Source organism: Strix uralensis, chromosome 3, assembly GCF_047716275.1.
Source record: "Strix uralensis isolate ZFMK-TIS-50842 chromosome 3, bStrUra1, whole genome shotgun sequence".
Taxonomy (NCBI): Eukaryota; Metazoa; Chordata; class Aves; order Strigiformes; family Strigidae; genus Strix; species Strix uralensis.
The window spans coordinates 23,248,177-23,264,881 of record NC_133974.1 but is presented as its reverse complement, the minus strand read 5'-3'; the positions used below and the strand labels follow the sequence as shown (position 1 = coordinate 23,264,881).

Genomic DNA, 16,705 nt, shown 5'->3' with positions numbered 1-16,705 from the left:
AATTTGGGATCTTTTAATGGTTCTGCTACTGATTCATTGTGATATCTGATATTAGTCACTTAGGGCCAAATTTATTAGAGCACCTGGTACCTAAAACTTAATACATTTTATGAAGCCGATCCTGAGAGTGAACTCCAGAACCTTAGGTAGGACCCTAAATTCCCCATAAAAGGCATTTAGGAGAGTTAGCTCCTTCAGAGTAGCATCCAAAAGGAACCAAAATGTCCCTTTAGTTAGCAACCAAAATGCAAAACATGAAGAAAATCTTGAATGCTTCTCCTTTCGTGGGTTTATTGTATTTGATTACAGGCAGCAGAAAAGCCCTTCTGTCATTTCCATTCACAGCTTAAAACCATCTTCTAAAGAACAAATTCAGATTTTTTTTTTTTTTCAAAGAACTAAGCAGCCTTATTCTTTCCTTCCATGACAAAACGGCTGTGGAACGGGGACATGTTACTGCCCACCAATCAATAATGGTTGGAGTGCTCAGGAAGGAGAAGACTTAGGGCTGATAAATAAGCTTGCATACTCTCCTCATCTTTTTGTAACACATGGTCTTTTCATGAAACACTCACAGATTGCCTGGGGAGAGCTGGTTAGAAGAGAAGGACTTCATGTAAAAGACAGGGTGCGTTGCAGCCTTGTGATCCAGGCACTTACCTGGAATGAGGGAGCTTGGTTATACTCAGTTATACTGGACTTCAGCAGTAAGTCTGTAACCTGATTCTCAGATTGCACAGATTCTGCATGTAAACAACAGCATGTTGTCAGGGAAAACGGGGATGAGTTCACCAAAATTCTGGAACAAACTAGGAATCATGGAATTGCTGAGGTTGGAAGGGACTCTGGAGGTCTCTAGTCCAGCCTCCTGCTCAAAGCATGGTCAGGCACAGCAGGTTGCCCAGGATGGTGCCCGGCTGGATTTTGAATGTTTCCAAAGATGGAGACTCCACAACCTCTCTAGGCAACCTGTTCCAATGTTTGACCACACTCAGGGGCAAAAAGTTTTTCATTATATCTAATCAGAGATAGGTAATCTAGGCTCTCATTTAGGAACTAGTGCTAGCAGTGTGAATACCCAACCTTGTATCTAAGAAATACTTATGTCAAAACTTGAAGAACCAATGAAATATTAATTCTGGACTTTGACCACTGTTAATTCAAGTTTTTTTTATTTCAGTTTAGGATTTAGCTAAAGAAGTCAAACTGTCAACAGCCACTGGCATTTCAAAAAAGATCTGTTCCTCTTGTTCCACCCACTTCTATGACATTTGCTCCCAGCTCCCAGAATTTTAAAGGTGACCTACCACTAAACTGCTGATCTGCTTAAAATTTGGCATATCACTTTACTATCTAAAATGAAACACTTCTAAATACATGGCTTCAGCTGAGGGAGCTGACTATCACTTCTTCATATTTCTTATTCTCAAAGGTTAAAATAAGGATTACCTACCTCATAGGAGTCCTGTGAAATTTAATTAGCATGCAGATGTAAAATCCACTGAAATATTCATTATGACCTAAATCTTATTTTAGTAATATAAACTTCATATTTTACTAGAAGCAGAAGCTGTCTGTGCATGAAATTAGACTATAGATGACATGAAGAAAGGTAAGATATGAAACACTATGTAGTAGGTATGTAATTTTTGTAATTTTATGCTTTCTCAGCCTGGTCAAGAAGATGACGCGTCCCTCCCCAAAAAAGAAGGTCACAATCTGATATGTAGGTAAGAGATTTTCTCTTAAATCATGCCTTCTTCAAGGAGCCTCAGAAAAACAGCCTTTGTGCATAGCTGCAAGTAGATGAAAGTAGATGACAATCTTGCAAGACAGACAGAAATGCTTTTTAGTTTGATAGAAAGTCTCATTGATATTATAATGGGAGGTGGGAGCTGGACCTCCTGTGTATTCAAAAATTTTGCTGAAGAAGGAACACTGACCAATTACTAGAATTTTCTTCTGAAGTTAATGACAGTAATGACATTTACCTGTTTACTGGCTGTGGACTCTAGACCCTATTGGTTTAGCTTTTTGCAGGAGGGAAGAGTGCAGTATCTGAAAATAAAACTTTGTTTTCTCAGTAGCTAACCTTGTGTCTGCACCTCAACACCATTCTCAGTGCTCATTTTTTAACTAGTTTTTTCTCTGGTTTTTTTTTTTTTTAATGTGCTGATTCATTGTTCAAAGAATATGAATTATACATTGAAGCCATTCAAAAATATCTACAAAATATGCCAGGGATGACTCCTCACCACTAGCATTGCCAGTCCTTGTAATTAGCTTTAATTTTCACATGCCACCCCCTACTCCCTGAACTCCTTGACAGCTCAAAAGCACAGAGAATTCTTGCAGCATTCCCCAAAAGTCTGTCCATCAAGGCAGGAGCTAATCTGAGAAAGGAAGAGACATCTTAGCCTTGCCAGCCATTCTCTCCAGGCTATGAACAGTCATATTATCACAGAAAGAGAAAGAAAATTACATAGATCGCAAACAATATATGTTTTACATTGGATTGAAAACAACTTGAAACAACTGGACACCCATGCAGATCACAGAACACAAGCATAATATTCCAGCTGGGAGATGTTCGAATAGGCAGACCAGTACCAGCATTATTTACTGCCTGATTTTAGTTTTTCACATGTAGTTCCAAGCAAAGCTGCACTGACTGATCCTTGATTGAAAGAAGATTGCTTAGTCACCACTTCTGTATTTTCTAAAGAACAGTGTTCTTTTAATTTAAATTATAATTTATAACTCATATCTCAACAGTGATGAACTCAAAAAAAAGAACCAGCACTATGTTTCCTAACTGGGTCTCCAGCAACAATATGAATTGCAATCTGAGGATGGTTAAATACTGTAAATAGTGTTGTGAGGACTGTGGCTTTGTTTATACTGTTTGGATGAATGTGGGCCAAATGCCTACCTCATGACCTGCTGTGCTCATATTGCTGGCAAAGACCCTTGCAGTTCAGCCACCTCCAAATCATCTGCTATGTTGCCGGATCTCTCTGGGACCCTCTGGACTTTGTGCTGTTTTGACATGGTGGAGCAAGGTGCAGTCAGAGGGCAGTGGTGGGCTTGTCCACACTATAAGTGATTTTAGCCTGCTAAGCCTGGAGTTCACTGAGATCTTGTGCCAGAACTTTGATATGAGATGAGCTTGGACTGAAGGGAGGGCCTTGCCTGTACTTAAATGAGAACCTAGATATATATATCTCATATATATATATCTCAGTCTAAGACACAAACCCAGTAGGGATTCAACCAAGAAACCTGAGTTCCAGCTGGCTGCATATTTCCTTTTGTAAGTGACCCAGGATGCTGCTTCATGGTCAGCTTAAGCCACTTTAAAATTATACTACCTTCAACTTAAGTGGGGAAGGTTTTCCTTAAGCAATATCCAGCTTTTCAAGCAGTGCTAGTAATGGTAAAGTGACTTAGAGTTCTGCCTGGCCTCGGTTTTGGGGCCTCTCCTGTTTAACGTCTTTATTGATGATCTAGACGAGGGGATTGAGTGCACCCTCAGTAAGTTTGCAGATGACACCAAGTTGGGTGGGAGTGTTGATCTGCTCGAGGGTAGGGAGGCTCTGCAGAGAGACCTGGACAGGCTGGAGCGATGGGCTAAGGCCAACTGTAGGAGTTTCAATAAGGCCAAATGCCGGGTGCTGCACTTGGGCCACAACAACCCCCAGCAGCGCTACAGGCTTGGGGAGGAGTGGCTGGAGAGCTGCCAGTCAGAGAGGGACCTGGGGGTGCTGATTGACAGCCGGCTGAACATGAGCCAGCAGTGTGCCCAGGTGGCCAAGAAGGCCAATGGCATCCTGGCTTGTATCAGAAATAGCGTGGCCAGCAGGGACAGGGAAGTGATCTTACCCCTGTACTCGGCACTGGTAAGGCCGCACCTTGATTATTGTGTTCAGTTTTGGGCCCCTCACTACAAAAAGGACATTGAATGACTTGAGCATGTCCAGAGAAGGGCAACGAAGCTGGTGAAGGGTCTGGAGCACATGTCGTACGAGGAGCGGCTGAGGGAACTGGGGTTGTTTAGTCTGGAGAAGAGGAGGCTGAGGGGAGACCTCATCGCCCTCTACAACTACCTGAAAGGAGGTTGCAGAGAGCTCGGGATGAGTCTCTTCAACCAAGTAATAAGTGATAGGACAAGAGGGAATGGCCTCAAGTTGCGCCAGGGAAGGTTTAGACTAGATATTAGGAAGCATTTCTTTAAGAACAGGTTTTTAGGTGTTGGAATGGGCTGCCCAGGGCAGTGGTGGAGTCCCCATCCCTGGAGGTGTTTAAGAGTCGGGTTGACATAGCGCTGAGGGATATGGTGTAGTTGGGATCTGTCAGTGCTAGGTTAACGGTTGGACTGGATGACCTTCAAGGTCCTTTCCAACCTAGATGGTTCTGTGATTCTGTGATTCTGTATGACCCTCATAATAAAGTTAAATAAAGGTAAGTTTTCAGCTGCCTGGAGGTCAGCTGGCCTGCAGCACTCCACACCCATGCTATTGAGCAATCATTGAAAGAAATCTTTCCCCCAAGGAACCATAATATCAGCAACTGAAACTAACTACAAGTTCTCCTGACAGATATTTTTGGGAGAGGTAGACTGAACTGCCTGAAAAACAATGGAGCCCAGGTTTTTGTGACTGATGAAGTTGTGGGAGACAAGACTCTGAGTGCGTGAGGCATGCGTTCCTGCTCACAGAAGGTCACCTACTTCCCTGTGGCCTTGCTGTATCACGTCTAACACTCCCACAGGCAGATGGGGCTCTGTGCAGCACAGCGCAGGCGTTGCAGTGCCTTACTATTCCGTCCTTTTCTAGCCACTTTCAGAAATGGGAAAATAAAGTATCATCAGACCCTTCAGCCCAGACCCTCAACATTGCATGACCTATTAGCCAAAATCACCTGTAGGTCCCTCTGGAAATATCTTTGCCTTTGCCACTGCAGACACTAAGGAAAATTCAGAGTTGTGACCTGTGTGAGTGGAGCAAGACCCCACAGACATGGTCACAAAAGTATAGAGTAAGGAAGAAGAGGTGCTCCGAACATACTTAAAATGCACACAGTACCTCTAAAACCACAGAGACTGCAGATGTATCAAGGACTCCGTTGTTGCAGAGCTATTATAATGCTAGACAGGGCAGCTGTCCCAGGGCTGACCCAAAAGGTGGCCTGTAGTAAACAGTGTCTTATTTAATCTAAGCAGGAAATGATATCACCTTTTTTTTCCTATTTATTATAGGGCTACTACTGAAAAAAACTGCATGACTTTAAAAAAAAATGATTTTAAAAGCTATATAAAATATATATATACACATTTGCTTTTCATCCATTTTTCTCATTTTAACTAATGATTGACAGATGACTCCAATAATTTAGCTTACAGAACGAAATGAGTAATTTTTTTTCCTGTCTAGTTACTAGGTAATGCTTAACTATCTGCACACTTTTCAAAAGACCAGTTCTCCTTACCAAAAGTACCAGGGACCTTGTCCATCTAGACATTCAGCCATTTAAACACACCTGCAACTCCACTTTAAAAGACAACCTTTAAGCACAGCCCTGTAAAATGGCCAAAACCAGATGGAAAAAAACATAAATCAAAGCAAAATTTATGAATTCTTCATCATTTTTTACAGTCACCTCCTTGTAGGAAAAATGGTATAAACTGCTCAGGACAGGAGCTGGGTGTGCCCTAGGCAGCAAGCCTGCAGCATAGGAGAGAGTGCGGTCATTACAGCCCCAAGTGCGTGTTCCTGGCTGTCTCATCAGATGGATGCAACTGGCCTGGGTCTATAAAATAATAAGTTACTCCTGGCTGAAAACTTCTTCAGACTCAGTGACACCTTTGGGTAACAACTGCAAAGGTCAGCCTTCAGCTTCGGTGAGGCAAACATTGAAAAACAATTTGGCAACATGCTGTACTAACATTATAAAGAAGGACAATTCCCCCTGATTAAAGGGCAGTGGGATCACAGCCTCCCTTTTCTGCTCCTAGCTTTGACATTTCTACAGTAATAGGGACTTGCTTTGGCAGCTTTAAGAAAATACTAACTCTGAAATTTCTACTGTTTTTTGGAAAAAACTTCAGCAATTCATTTCAGCCAATATAAGCATCCTAGTACATGGGCATGGAAGCAGCGTGCTGTTTAATCACTGATTAAAACAGTAATTCAAGATATCAGTAATCTGAGACAACTGTTTGGTCAGAGCTTTACACTATCATTTTTCTTTTTTTTTTTTCTTCCTTCTTTTTCCCTTGGAAGGGGCATTTAAGAAGTATTCTGGGATTTGTGACACATGAAACTGTCAGCATGCTGTAAACACAGGGAAGTGTATTAAAACCTTTTTATTTAATACTCTTAAAATTGTAGTGCCATACTTCAGAGATACGATGGGTAGAGAGAGCATTATAAGGAACAAGTATGAATGGTTGAGCTTGCTGCTCTGTATGGCAGGATTATACCTTACTGACCTGGGGAATAACTCCACAGAGTGGCCCCTGGTGCTGTACCAGATGTTGCAGGCTGACATTAACACTGCGAATGGACTGTGGGGCATTAACTGTCCCATCATTTCCCTTATTGTCTGGGCATTACAGGTCTCTTGCACATCTCCACTCCTGACTAGGAGGGCACAGGGCTAGCTGAGATGTCCATGTGGGACTGTAATGGGCCGTGGAAATCAGAACGGCACAGCATGTGTCCATGCTGATTTAGGGTGCAGGCTACCCTGCTACCCTACTATTGCTACTAGCTTTCCCTGCTGTGGAAACAACCCAGTTAATTCTTGAGTGGTGACTGGTCATAAATCATTGTGAAGGCAGTGTGGGTGGTAGTGATTTGGCTGCTAGTATCAAAACTCTGCTGGCTCTGGCTAACTCCACAGTATGCATCAGTTGGTAGAGTATTGGATATAGTTTCTGTAGTTCATATATGGGGTTTATGTCAAGCAAACAGATACAATCTAGTTTCACAAAGATGAAGTGGTGAGAAAGGTGCACTGAGTTCAAATCCATCCATCCTCACAAACCAGAGTGCAAAGCAGTAGCATGCCTCTCGAGGGCAACAGTGTCATTTGTGGGAATCTGTCCTGTCCCCAAGAAGAGTTCCTGGAAAAGTGTAACTGAGGGCATAATGCCTGTTTATCCATTAGCTTGTCCTCAAATCTCTTCTCCATGTAGGCATAACTTAAACCAGCAGCCTTGTTGAAATTGCTGCTTTTTTCTTTTTCTCTTTTAAGAGATCAACTCTTGCGCTTTTCTTTCATTCTGTAGAGTACACAGCTGACATTATTACCCACATGCTTAGCAGTGCCACTGCTGTAACAGATGACGCTAGTACTTAAATGCACTAGGAAGTCAGGAGTGGGCTGAAACCATTTTTAGAACAACATGCTATTTTCTTTTTTAGTGCTGACTCATTCACTGTACCTTGTGGTATGTTTACCTTGATTGCTTGCTGCTTCGCAGGCTGTTCAATGGCTGCGGGAGGAATACTAATCAGTGACACGTAGCACTGTGCTCCAGAACTTCAGTGATGGTGAGTGCTTTGCTCTTGCCTGTCTTTTGGCTTTATTGTAGGAATTCTCTTTAACTAGCATTCACAGGTATTTCAGTCCTGGAAACTGTAAGCAACACTTTTGTATTCATCATTTTAGCACAGCTATCTAGTTCGTATCCATTTTTCCTGTTGAAAATCTTTGCTCCTCACTAGTACACATATCAGAGTGAAATTAATCAAAGTCATTGCACTGTATACATGTTGAACTTAATTAGCCAAAACAGCTGATGAAGACAGAAGAGATTTCACAACTCATTTATCTTTTTCTTAACATATTTTATATTAAAATTAAAATGACATGGAAAACAGTAGCAGCTGCTATAACTAAAACTATACAAAAATGCACTTTACTGCATGTGTGATGTACTTAGGCTATTCTGTGTGCTGAGTGAGATGACAGAAGTGTTTGGTGCCCAGATAGGCATTTGTAGCTCAATTTGTCTGCACTCAAAACAGAAATTAAAGGCCCATACATAAAAACTGTTGCTAATCATTCACAAGAATCTGATAAATGCTATTAGTGTATAGTTACAAATGGCTGCTCTCTGCTCTTGTCGTGCTAGTTGACCATCTGGTTAACTTTACAGCTAAGATGATTTAACAATGAGCCGGAGGCCAAAAGGGCTTCCCACCCTTCCCCTCTCCCTTCTCTCTGCATGTACCCACCACCTCCACTGTATCAGGAGTGATGCAAATCTGATCCAAGCTTTAGATGGGAAAAATAACCACTATTTTATACAGCTTTATTTCTACTAATTTAGTTCTTTGAAAGTGTCCACTTTAGGGCTAGATGACCACTCATGCTGGAAGAGGGCACATTGACCGAATCACCTCTAACAAGAGCACACTCTCTGTCTGAGAAGATCCCCCAGATTCAAGGACTGTTTGTGGAGGAGCAGGGAATGTGATACTCTAAGAAAGGAGCCAGAGACCAAGCTTGGAGATTTACCAGGTTAAAGAAATACCTGCTTTCAACTCTAGGACATGACTTAAGTATATAATGTGCAGATGCCTTCAAAACCTCCTTTCTCGTCTCCTGTTTTCAGGTATCTGTGAATTTGGTAAAATCTCCCTTCTTAGAAAGAAATTTCCTTTGTTCACTCTTCAGAGTTTCAGTTTTAAGGAAAAAGCAGCTCAGTAATTACTATGGAACACAAAATTGAAGCCCCAAAACACAACACAGAAAACATGGTCTCAAGCAAAGGCTTAAGACACTGCCATCATCTTCCAGTTTGGACTCTGTATACCAAAACTCTACAGTGGAAAACAGAAGTAGCAATATTTTATACAGGTGTCGAAAGAAAAAATAACAAGAAGGAGACCAGTAGATAGAAAAGTGAGCTGGGTACAGTGAATCCTCATATAAATAGGTGGCAGAATAAAAGCCACATATATATTACAAATTTATAATATTAATAGATAACCATAGAAAATTTATTTATCTTATTCTGAGGTATCAGATCACTGAAGGACTATAATTTCACAGCTTTGTTTTAAAATGAATTAAAAAATATATAGCTGACATCACTTGGGAGAAATGTTTTTCAATATCATGTGTTGTAATGCTATAAACACAGAGATCCCATGAAGGGCCTGGGGTTTTTCACTAATCTGTGCAGTTATGCACCTTAGGGAAATCTGCTGCTGCATAATCAACTTCATAATCCCTTGAATTCTCATTGCCAGATATTCTGGAGCAAAGCAGTAAAGTCTCCTGGCTAGGGAACCTGACATGTTTCTCCACCTTTCTCAGTTTCTGAACCTAATGGTTATTTTTACCCAATCATTATTTAGTGATGTTTCTTACACTGCCATAAGAAAAGTTAAATATCCCTCCTCAGTTTCACGGATAGAGTAATTGAAGTGTACAGCCATTAACAAATTACATTTCCTGGGTCAGAGAGAAAGTTCATGGCAGAGCTAATAATGGGACTTACATCTCTGGTCTTAATGATTACAGTGTGACAGCACAGCATCCCTCAAAGCAGAAGTTTCAAAACTAAACATTTAGTTATGACATTGACAGAATGGGGTCCCTTCAGTTTGTTTGCTGACCTTGGGCTAGTGAATAAACCAGCCACTCAGTCTGAAGGATATTTATGCTCTGAATAGCATATTCAGATTCTATAGAACATATATTTTATTTTAATATTTTGTAATGAGAATATTCCTGTTATAGAATTCCTGGTATTATTGCTTTGGACACAACTGTAGATTCTTTATGGTAGTAACAGAGCACTCGACTCTTAACAAATTTCCATTATAGGATCCCTAGGGCTATTATCCCATTTTTAAAGGGGCTTAAAAACAAAGATCACAGAGAAAGTCTCTGGTGCAGCAAAAATTTAAATTCCCATCTCCTAGTTTTTCAGCTGGATAAACCTGCCAGTCGATGAACCTACCTAATTACTGGATGAAAATTCCTTTCTGTAGTCATCCCAATTCACAAAAAGCATAAAACAATGACTGCAAAAAATGTGCTTTCCTGTTCCCTACGCTTGCCAGGGAGCTTGATCTAAAGTTTAGTGATAATCAAGTTAGTTTGTGAACTCAGTGTTTCACATTCACTTGAGGATGCTGATATAAATTGGGAGTAAAGAGAAGGCCCATGAAAAAGTAAAAACTGGTGGCTTCTGCAAAGAAAAATGAGATGTAAAGAAGAAGAAACAATGAAACATGATGAGAAGGAAAGCACAAACCCCAGCAGAGATGTAGAGGAACCAGAGCTGTCTGTGTAGAGGTAGGAGTATGTCACAGTAAGGATAAAGCTAACGATACTTAAACCTCTCTGTAATATTGCAGATGTACACATGGGTTTAGAACACACAAGTGGAACTCTCTGCACAGGATGCACTTCCAGTTCTGGCTCATTGAGATAGATTAAAAAATTCCAGGGAAGTGCAGGCTGTTTTACATACATGAGAACCCTACTTGGATATGATAAAATATCACACCTGCCAGTCTAAATTGGAATCCATTTGCACGGTAGTGCTATGAGGGTTGCAATTTATTTATTTTCTTTTCTCTGCAATGAGGAACTTTCCCTCTTTCAGAGGGGAAGATTGAAGCTGGATCTCTGCATATTTGTTTGAAAAGATCTGGCTCTTCAAGTGTGACTCATTAGTTTTGGTCCTCTGTTGCTCAGAGGGGAGAGAGCTCTGCACAGAAGTACAATGGTTGTTGCTAGCCTGTGTTTGCTGGTTTCTGCAGATCCCACAGGAGCTAAAAATCTCTAGATACATAAATCTGGAGTGGAGATTTGCCCATGTTAATGTGAGAATCAGTTAAGTTCTGGAGAAAGAGAAGTTCCTTGAAAATAAATAAAAGAGAAGGTACTCAGAACAATGCACGCTTTGAAGGCTGTATATGGTAAAAATACCCAAGGAAATATTTGTATACTATGTTTTTTCAGTGGCAAAGCTAGCTGAAGAAGTCCTCTCCACTACTCCCTCCTTTCTGCTCTGCTCCCACTGCAGTTCTCTGTACATCCTGATGTGCTAATGTCACTTGTCATGGGACTGTGTTGGAGCTAGACCATGTAAATGATGTAAATGTCTAAAAAAAGTATGTTGGCAGCTATTTTTTAAACCCGTATCACTTTAAGATCCAGATCATCATGCAGCATCACAAAAGGCTACGTTAGCATGACTGTGGGGTGGCAAATGGCAGCAAGCAGCAGGTATAAGAGTTTAAATGTAGGAAAAAGTGGGAGCTTCTTGGTTGCTGCTAGAGAAAACAAGTGTGAAGAACACAACCACAAATAGACTGAATGCCAGTCCTGAAATATTTATCTCCCTGAGGTACCCATGTAACTTTCAATAAGGATAGCTTATAGTATGGTCTCAAAAGAGACTCAGTTCAATATGACCTCGGGTGACCCAATCACTAAAAGGGAGTTTGTGAGTAATCATCATCAAGACAAAGCAATTGAGTACACCAGTAAATCCATTCTCCTGTTACTTACAAAAACCCGGAGAAAAGGAATAAAAGAACACAAAAATAGGATTCCACGCAGCTTGTTTTTAAAATCACTCATTCACAGATGTGTTTGAAACATTTTTTCTAGACCCCTGGCTGCTGGCAGAACTGCCCCTTTTTCAGTCTGATACATGGATTTTATCAAGATGTTCAGTGTGAACTCCAAAGATGAAAACACATCCACTGACCTTAAACTAATTTATATCACACCAGTTTTATAGTTTTTAATCTGTGCCCCATAAACAAAGAAAAAAACTAGAATTTTCTCATGTTCATGGAATATCTGCATTAGGTGATCCATACAGATATTCTTTGAGATATACCGATTACCCTTGTATTTTTATGATGGCTGTGGCATAAACTGATGTTTTTTTCATTACAAATCTTAAGAAAATCTTCCTCTTACCTGAAGGTAATGGCACGGCCTCAAGGAAGGTTTGATTTCCTGATGAACCAGAGGCTTATCTAAGTTCAGTGATGATTTGCGATAAGCTTCTTTAGCCTGACTTACTGTGAGTGTGGACCAAGAACTCCTTTTCATATATTTACCATCGGGGGTCATTGCTAGCCCTTCACAAGCCGAACACTTCACATCATTGTTACTTTTGGAAGTCTTCAATGAGAGATCCCCAAAATGCCCCTGGAGCGCCTCAGGATAGCAGTGGGATATATGATCTGCATGGTGCCTATTTACCACACTAGGGGTTCGGTAAGTGCTATCACTGTCCAAATTATCATCAGAGCTCCACCAGCTGCTCATTCCAGATTTATGTTTGCTTTCTGGTTTTCGCTCCTTACTTTTACTCCTTTTGCTATGCTTGGAATGGTGGCCATGATGATGGTCATCCCCTCGACTGTCTCCCTTTGTTCCATTAACATTGCCCTTGGATGATCCTTCCAGAGAATGAGATTTAGTAAAAAGTTTCTGGACTGAATGAACAAGATGGCGTATTCTTCCTGGGCTCTCACTGCGTTGTTCCGCAGCTGTTGAGGTCCTCTGGTACTGTAAAGTGTGAAACCCATCCCGGTGAAGAGGAAGTTGTTTCTCAAATTGGTCCAAAAGATTTGCAGGAATACGGTTAATCTTAGGGTTACCGTGAGACATGGCGCAGTCGTCTCTTGAGTCGTAATGTGAGCTGTAGTGCATTCTGGGGAAAGTGCTACTTGACATGTGATCGCCCATTACCATGGGCATCATCATGCATTCAGAATGAATGGAGCTGCGTGGTGAGCAACGATGGTGGTCCATCGGGCAACTCTCTGTGGGGCTGAGAAGATATGATTGCCTTGGCTCCTGCCCATGGTGGATATGGTCGTGGGTGTGTTCACAATCTTCAGGGGATGCTAAGCCACAAGTATGAGCTGAACATAACTGTGGTTGGTTGCGACTACCAGATAATCCTTTCATATTCCTCGGAGCAGGAGAGTATCTTTCTTCATTGAAGTGCTGAGAAGGCGACCATGAGTACTGCTGGTCTGTCAGGAGAACACATAAACCTATGTTATGTGTCTGATTAAAATATTAATTTGCAAAATCCAAGTATATTGCAAAACTAAACATTTTTTCTCTATGAGTTTGATGGAAACTCTCACCATTCATGGAATTTCATTCACCATTTTAAAACTGGTTAAAATTGCTCACTATGACCAAATTATGGGGTGAATGCAGTCTCCTTCTTGTTTGCAAAACTGTCTGCTAACAGTTCTAAATTTTATGAAGCTATTCATTATGCAAATTTACTCAAGTAGATTTAATGCATACATTCAATATTCAGTTTATTATTTGATATTTGGAATTCATATGTCAAGTTTTGTGTCTAGTCATTTGAGTTACATGTGCCTAGTTTCTATTTCTGTGATTTCTCAGTTGGATATCTTAACCTAAATGTATCCTTTCTCCATGGAGCCATTTCCATATCACAAACTGAACTTCATTTTCTTAAATGAATCTCAGTTTCAGGATCCCAAATTCACTGTTCATAAACATAAATAATAAACAGCAAAGAGAAAAGGAATATGAACGTGTTGAAATGAAGCTTAATTTTTGTATCACTAAACAGTTTATGAATAAGCATTTCATACTATTTGAAAATGTTATCCTTAGTCCAGAAGTATTATCGCTATTCCCATATATGTAAAGTCTTGTCTATTAAGCAGTTTTCCCTTTTTATGTCCAAATTAGAAAATATTTATTTAACAACTCTGTGTTTTTCCTGATAAAACAAATATCATTAGGTACAAGCTACAGGTTTTGATATACACAATTATTTGTTCCTATGGATCATGTGCTCCAAGTTGTGGTTATTAAACAAGCATGATTACTAAATAAAAGTAGCTTGTAAGCAAAGATTTTGATACTCAAGTCATTTTTTTTTCCTCTCATGCAATTTCTTGCAGCTGTCAAATGCTACAAACAGAAAATTAAAAAACCCAAAAATGCTTCAATTTGATTTTTGCATTCACTTTCCCTCTTTAATTTCAGCTTATTTAAGCAACATTTCAAAAGCAGACAAAGATATAGGATGCAAGATGATCCTTTAGAGGATCAGACAGATGCATAAGTGTTTATACAACCCGCTTAGCACAGTCTGTCTGCAAATTTGCTCTAGAGAATCTAAATAATCTTGCACAGGTGCCTGATACAAGGATGTTGAAGGCCTCAACCAGAATGGAAGCCAGAGAATATGTACTCATTATATATAACAACATAACTGGACACTGGAGACCAACCTGTAGAGATAACGCAGTAGCCAACAGAACTTTGAGGGGTTTCTAAATATATGAAAAAACTACCCTAAATCATATTCCCACTGCTGTTGAAAACTCAGTGCCTGGATATAGTCATGAAACAGATCAATACCCATATGTCTTTAATTTTATTCAATTAGTAAGTGTTACGTCATGATACCTTCAGTACAGAATGCAATTTGTTGCAAGTCTTTAGCATCAGCAATCTCATAACCTAAATGCTCTAAATTTCCTATAGTGGAAGATGCTTAGATAATTTTATTACATCCTAATTTCCTTAGAGCTCCGCATAATGTTTTAAAATGAATGTAACATTAAACTAATAATAAAATATTCTTCATCTTAGGCACAATCCTGCCACAATAAAGTCAAAGATGGATTTAAAGGTCTAAATGTCACCTCCAGACTGATGTGTGTGTGCATATCTCCTTTTCTGCTTCTATTTTGGTTTTATGCCAGTTTTTTTTACTTTATTCTTGGTGATTTTCACATTAGAATAAAAACTTATTACTGTTGATTACTCAGTCTGTTGTACTATTTAGGTTATAATACCCTGCATAAATGTAGTTACAAAAAGGAAATATAACTCTTTCTCTGATATAACATAATTTTGATTATCCAATTAAAAGTACAGCTATATATAGACAAGGTAGTAAATTATAACAGTGCATTGGGATTCAGCCACATAAGTAGCGCCGTAATTAATGGTACTTAACCCAGTATAATACCAAACATTATCAGGGGAATAATAATGGTCCATGTGTTGAACTTAGTCTGTGCTTCCCATGAAGGGTTCCCAATGCACCTGACAGAGATTACTGCATTAGTTCTTACAGTCCCATGAGATGTTGAAGGCGCTGTTCTCCTTTTACAGAAAAGGAAACTGGAATACAGGCAACATTTTCCAAAGTGCTTGTGGAGTTGCTGATTTTCATTTTCACAGTGGTATGAGCCAGAGGGAGGTGGAAAGAGGCTCTTCCGTCAAACTGACAGCACGATGAGAGTCAACCCCGAGTCTTTTCGTCACAATCTTGCACATCTATGAATGAAGGTATCTCTTGCACTACATCTCGGCAATGCATTCGAGAAAAAAATGGAAGGGCATGGCAGAGATCCAGAACAAAAGCAGTTAGACAGGAATAAGAAACTCATTTAAATGAGTTTCCTAGCACAGAACTGGTAGTCCCTGGTGATTTCTTTAGGCCTGATGCAGCACCAAACATATCCCAGAAGGCTTCAAACATTTCATCTTCTTACATCCCTAGGAGTATGAGACATCATGATTTGATTGCACTGCAATGGATAATCTAACAACAGCTTTTCCATCCCTCATGACTTCTTATGATTCTAGCTCAGTGTAACTACAGAAGAATACAATTTTCTGTACGTTGCTTTCACAGTCTTATAGCAATTCATGTGCCTCATGGAATGTCTGAATTTTTTGGTTTGAAACACAGTAGTTAGAAACTGCTGTAGACATTTAATAAGCATAATCAAAATAACTAAAAAGTGAATTAAGAAGGGGGCATTTTCCAAAAGTAATTTTCCCCTCTTAAATCTGCCATAGAGAGTAACTGATACTAGATAAAATCCCAAATTACTTACATGTGAATCATCTAAATTTATCATTCCAATTAGGTTTGGGCTCTGCTTGGGACATCAAACGTGTTTCATGTCCTAGGCACCATTACTTCTTACAAACCATCTGAAAATCTTCAAGATTTTGCAGTATAAAATCTAAATTTATCAAGTTATCTGTGCTTTGTACTATTCAGTCAACTTTGTTCAGAAGGCCAGTTTCAGGGCTCAAAGAAACAGTTGAGCTATGGCTGAATGATTTACTGTATGGTACCAGACCAGTGTAATTGACCATGTGCTAGCTCTTGGACTGCCAGAAATGCAAAGAAAAATGTGCTAGCTTAAAATTCAGTTAAGCTAACGTGCTTTTCTAGCATTTGCAAAGGGCTAAAAGTGACTCTACAGTCAATGTCCACAGCTCAGCTGATTCATAAAAATTCTTAAAGTTACAGTATTCATGTTTTATTCTCAATCCTTTAAAAAAAAATTAAGATTTTGGTATAGCAAAATAATGCCAGATTTATCCAATAATGACAGGTTGGACTGGAATTTTAGTCTATGTCTTGAAGATAATGATATCTAGAATAAAATGCAAGCTTCTTTTTCTTTTTTTCTTCTTTTTTTTTTTTTTTTTTTTTTTTTTTTTTTTATAGCAGCTCCTATATTTTCTTAGGGTAATGAACCTAAAAATGTAAAAATAATTGAGCATACTGATGTCTAGTCCCTTAAAGAAATTGCCACCATCAGAACCAAAGAACAGAAGGGAGACAGAAAAGCAAATAAATGTAACCCAAAGCAGACAGAGGAATAGGAACAGAGAAAAA

General features: G+C 39.6%; 1 protein-coding gene across 1 annotated transcript in view; it reads right to left on the bottom strand.

Annotated features, from left to right (window-relative positions):
• The window catches only part of DLGAP2 (DLG associated protein 2), an 84,537-nt gene extending 71,559 nt beyond the window's left edge, over positions 1 to 12,978 (bottom strand). The window contains exon 1 of the mRNA XM_074864711.1: positions 11,962 to 12,978. Within this exon, the coding sequence (XP_074720812.1) occupies positions 11,962 to 12,963 (1,002 nt within the window). The 5' untranslated portion in view covers positions 12,964 to 12,978. The remainder of the gene's footprint in view (positions 1 to 11,961) is intronic.
• Positions 12,979 to 16,705: the final 3,727 nt, after the last annotated feature.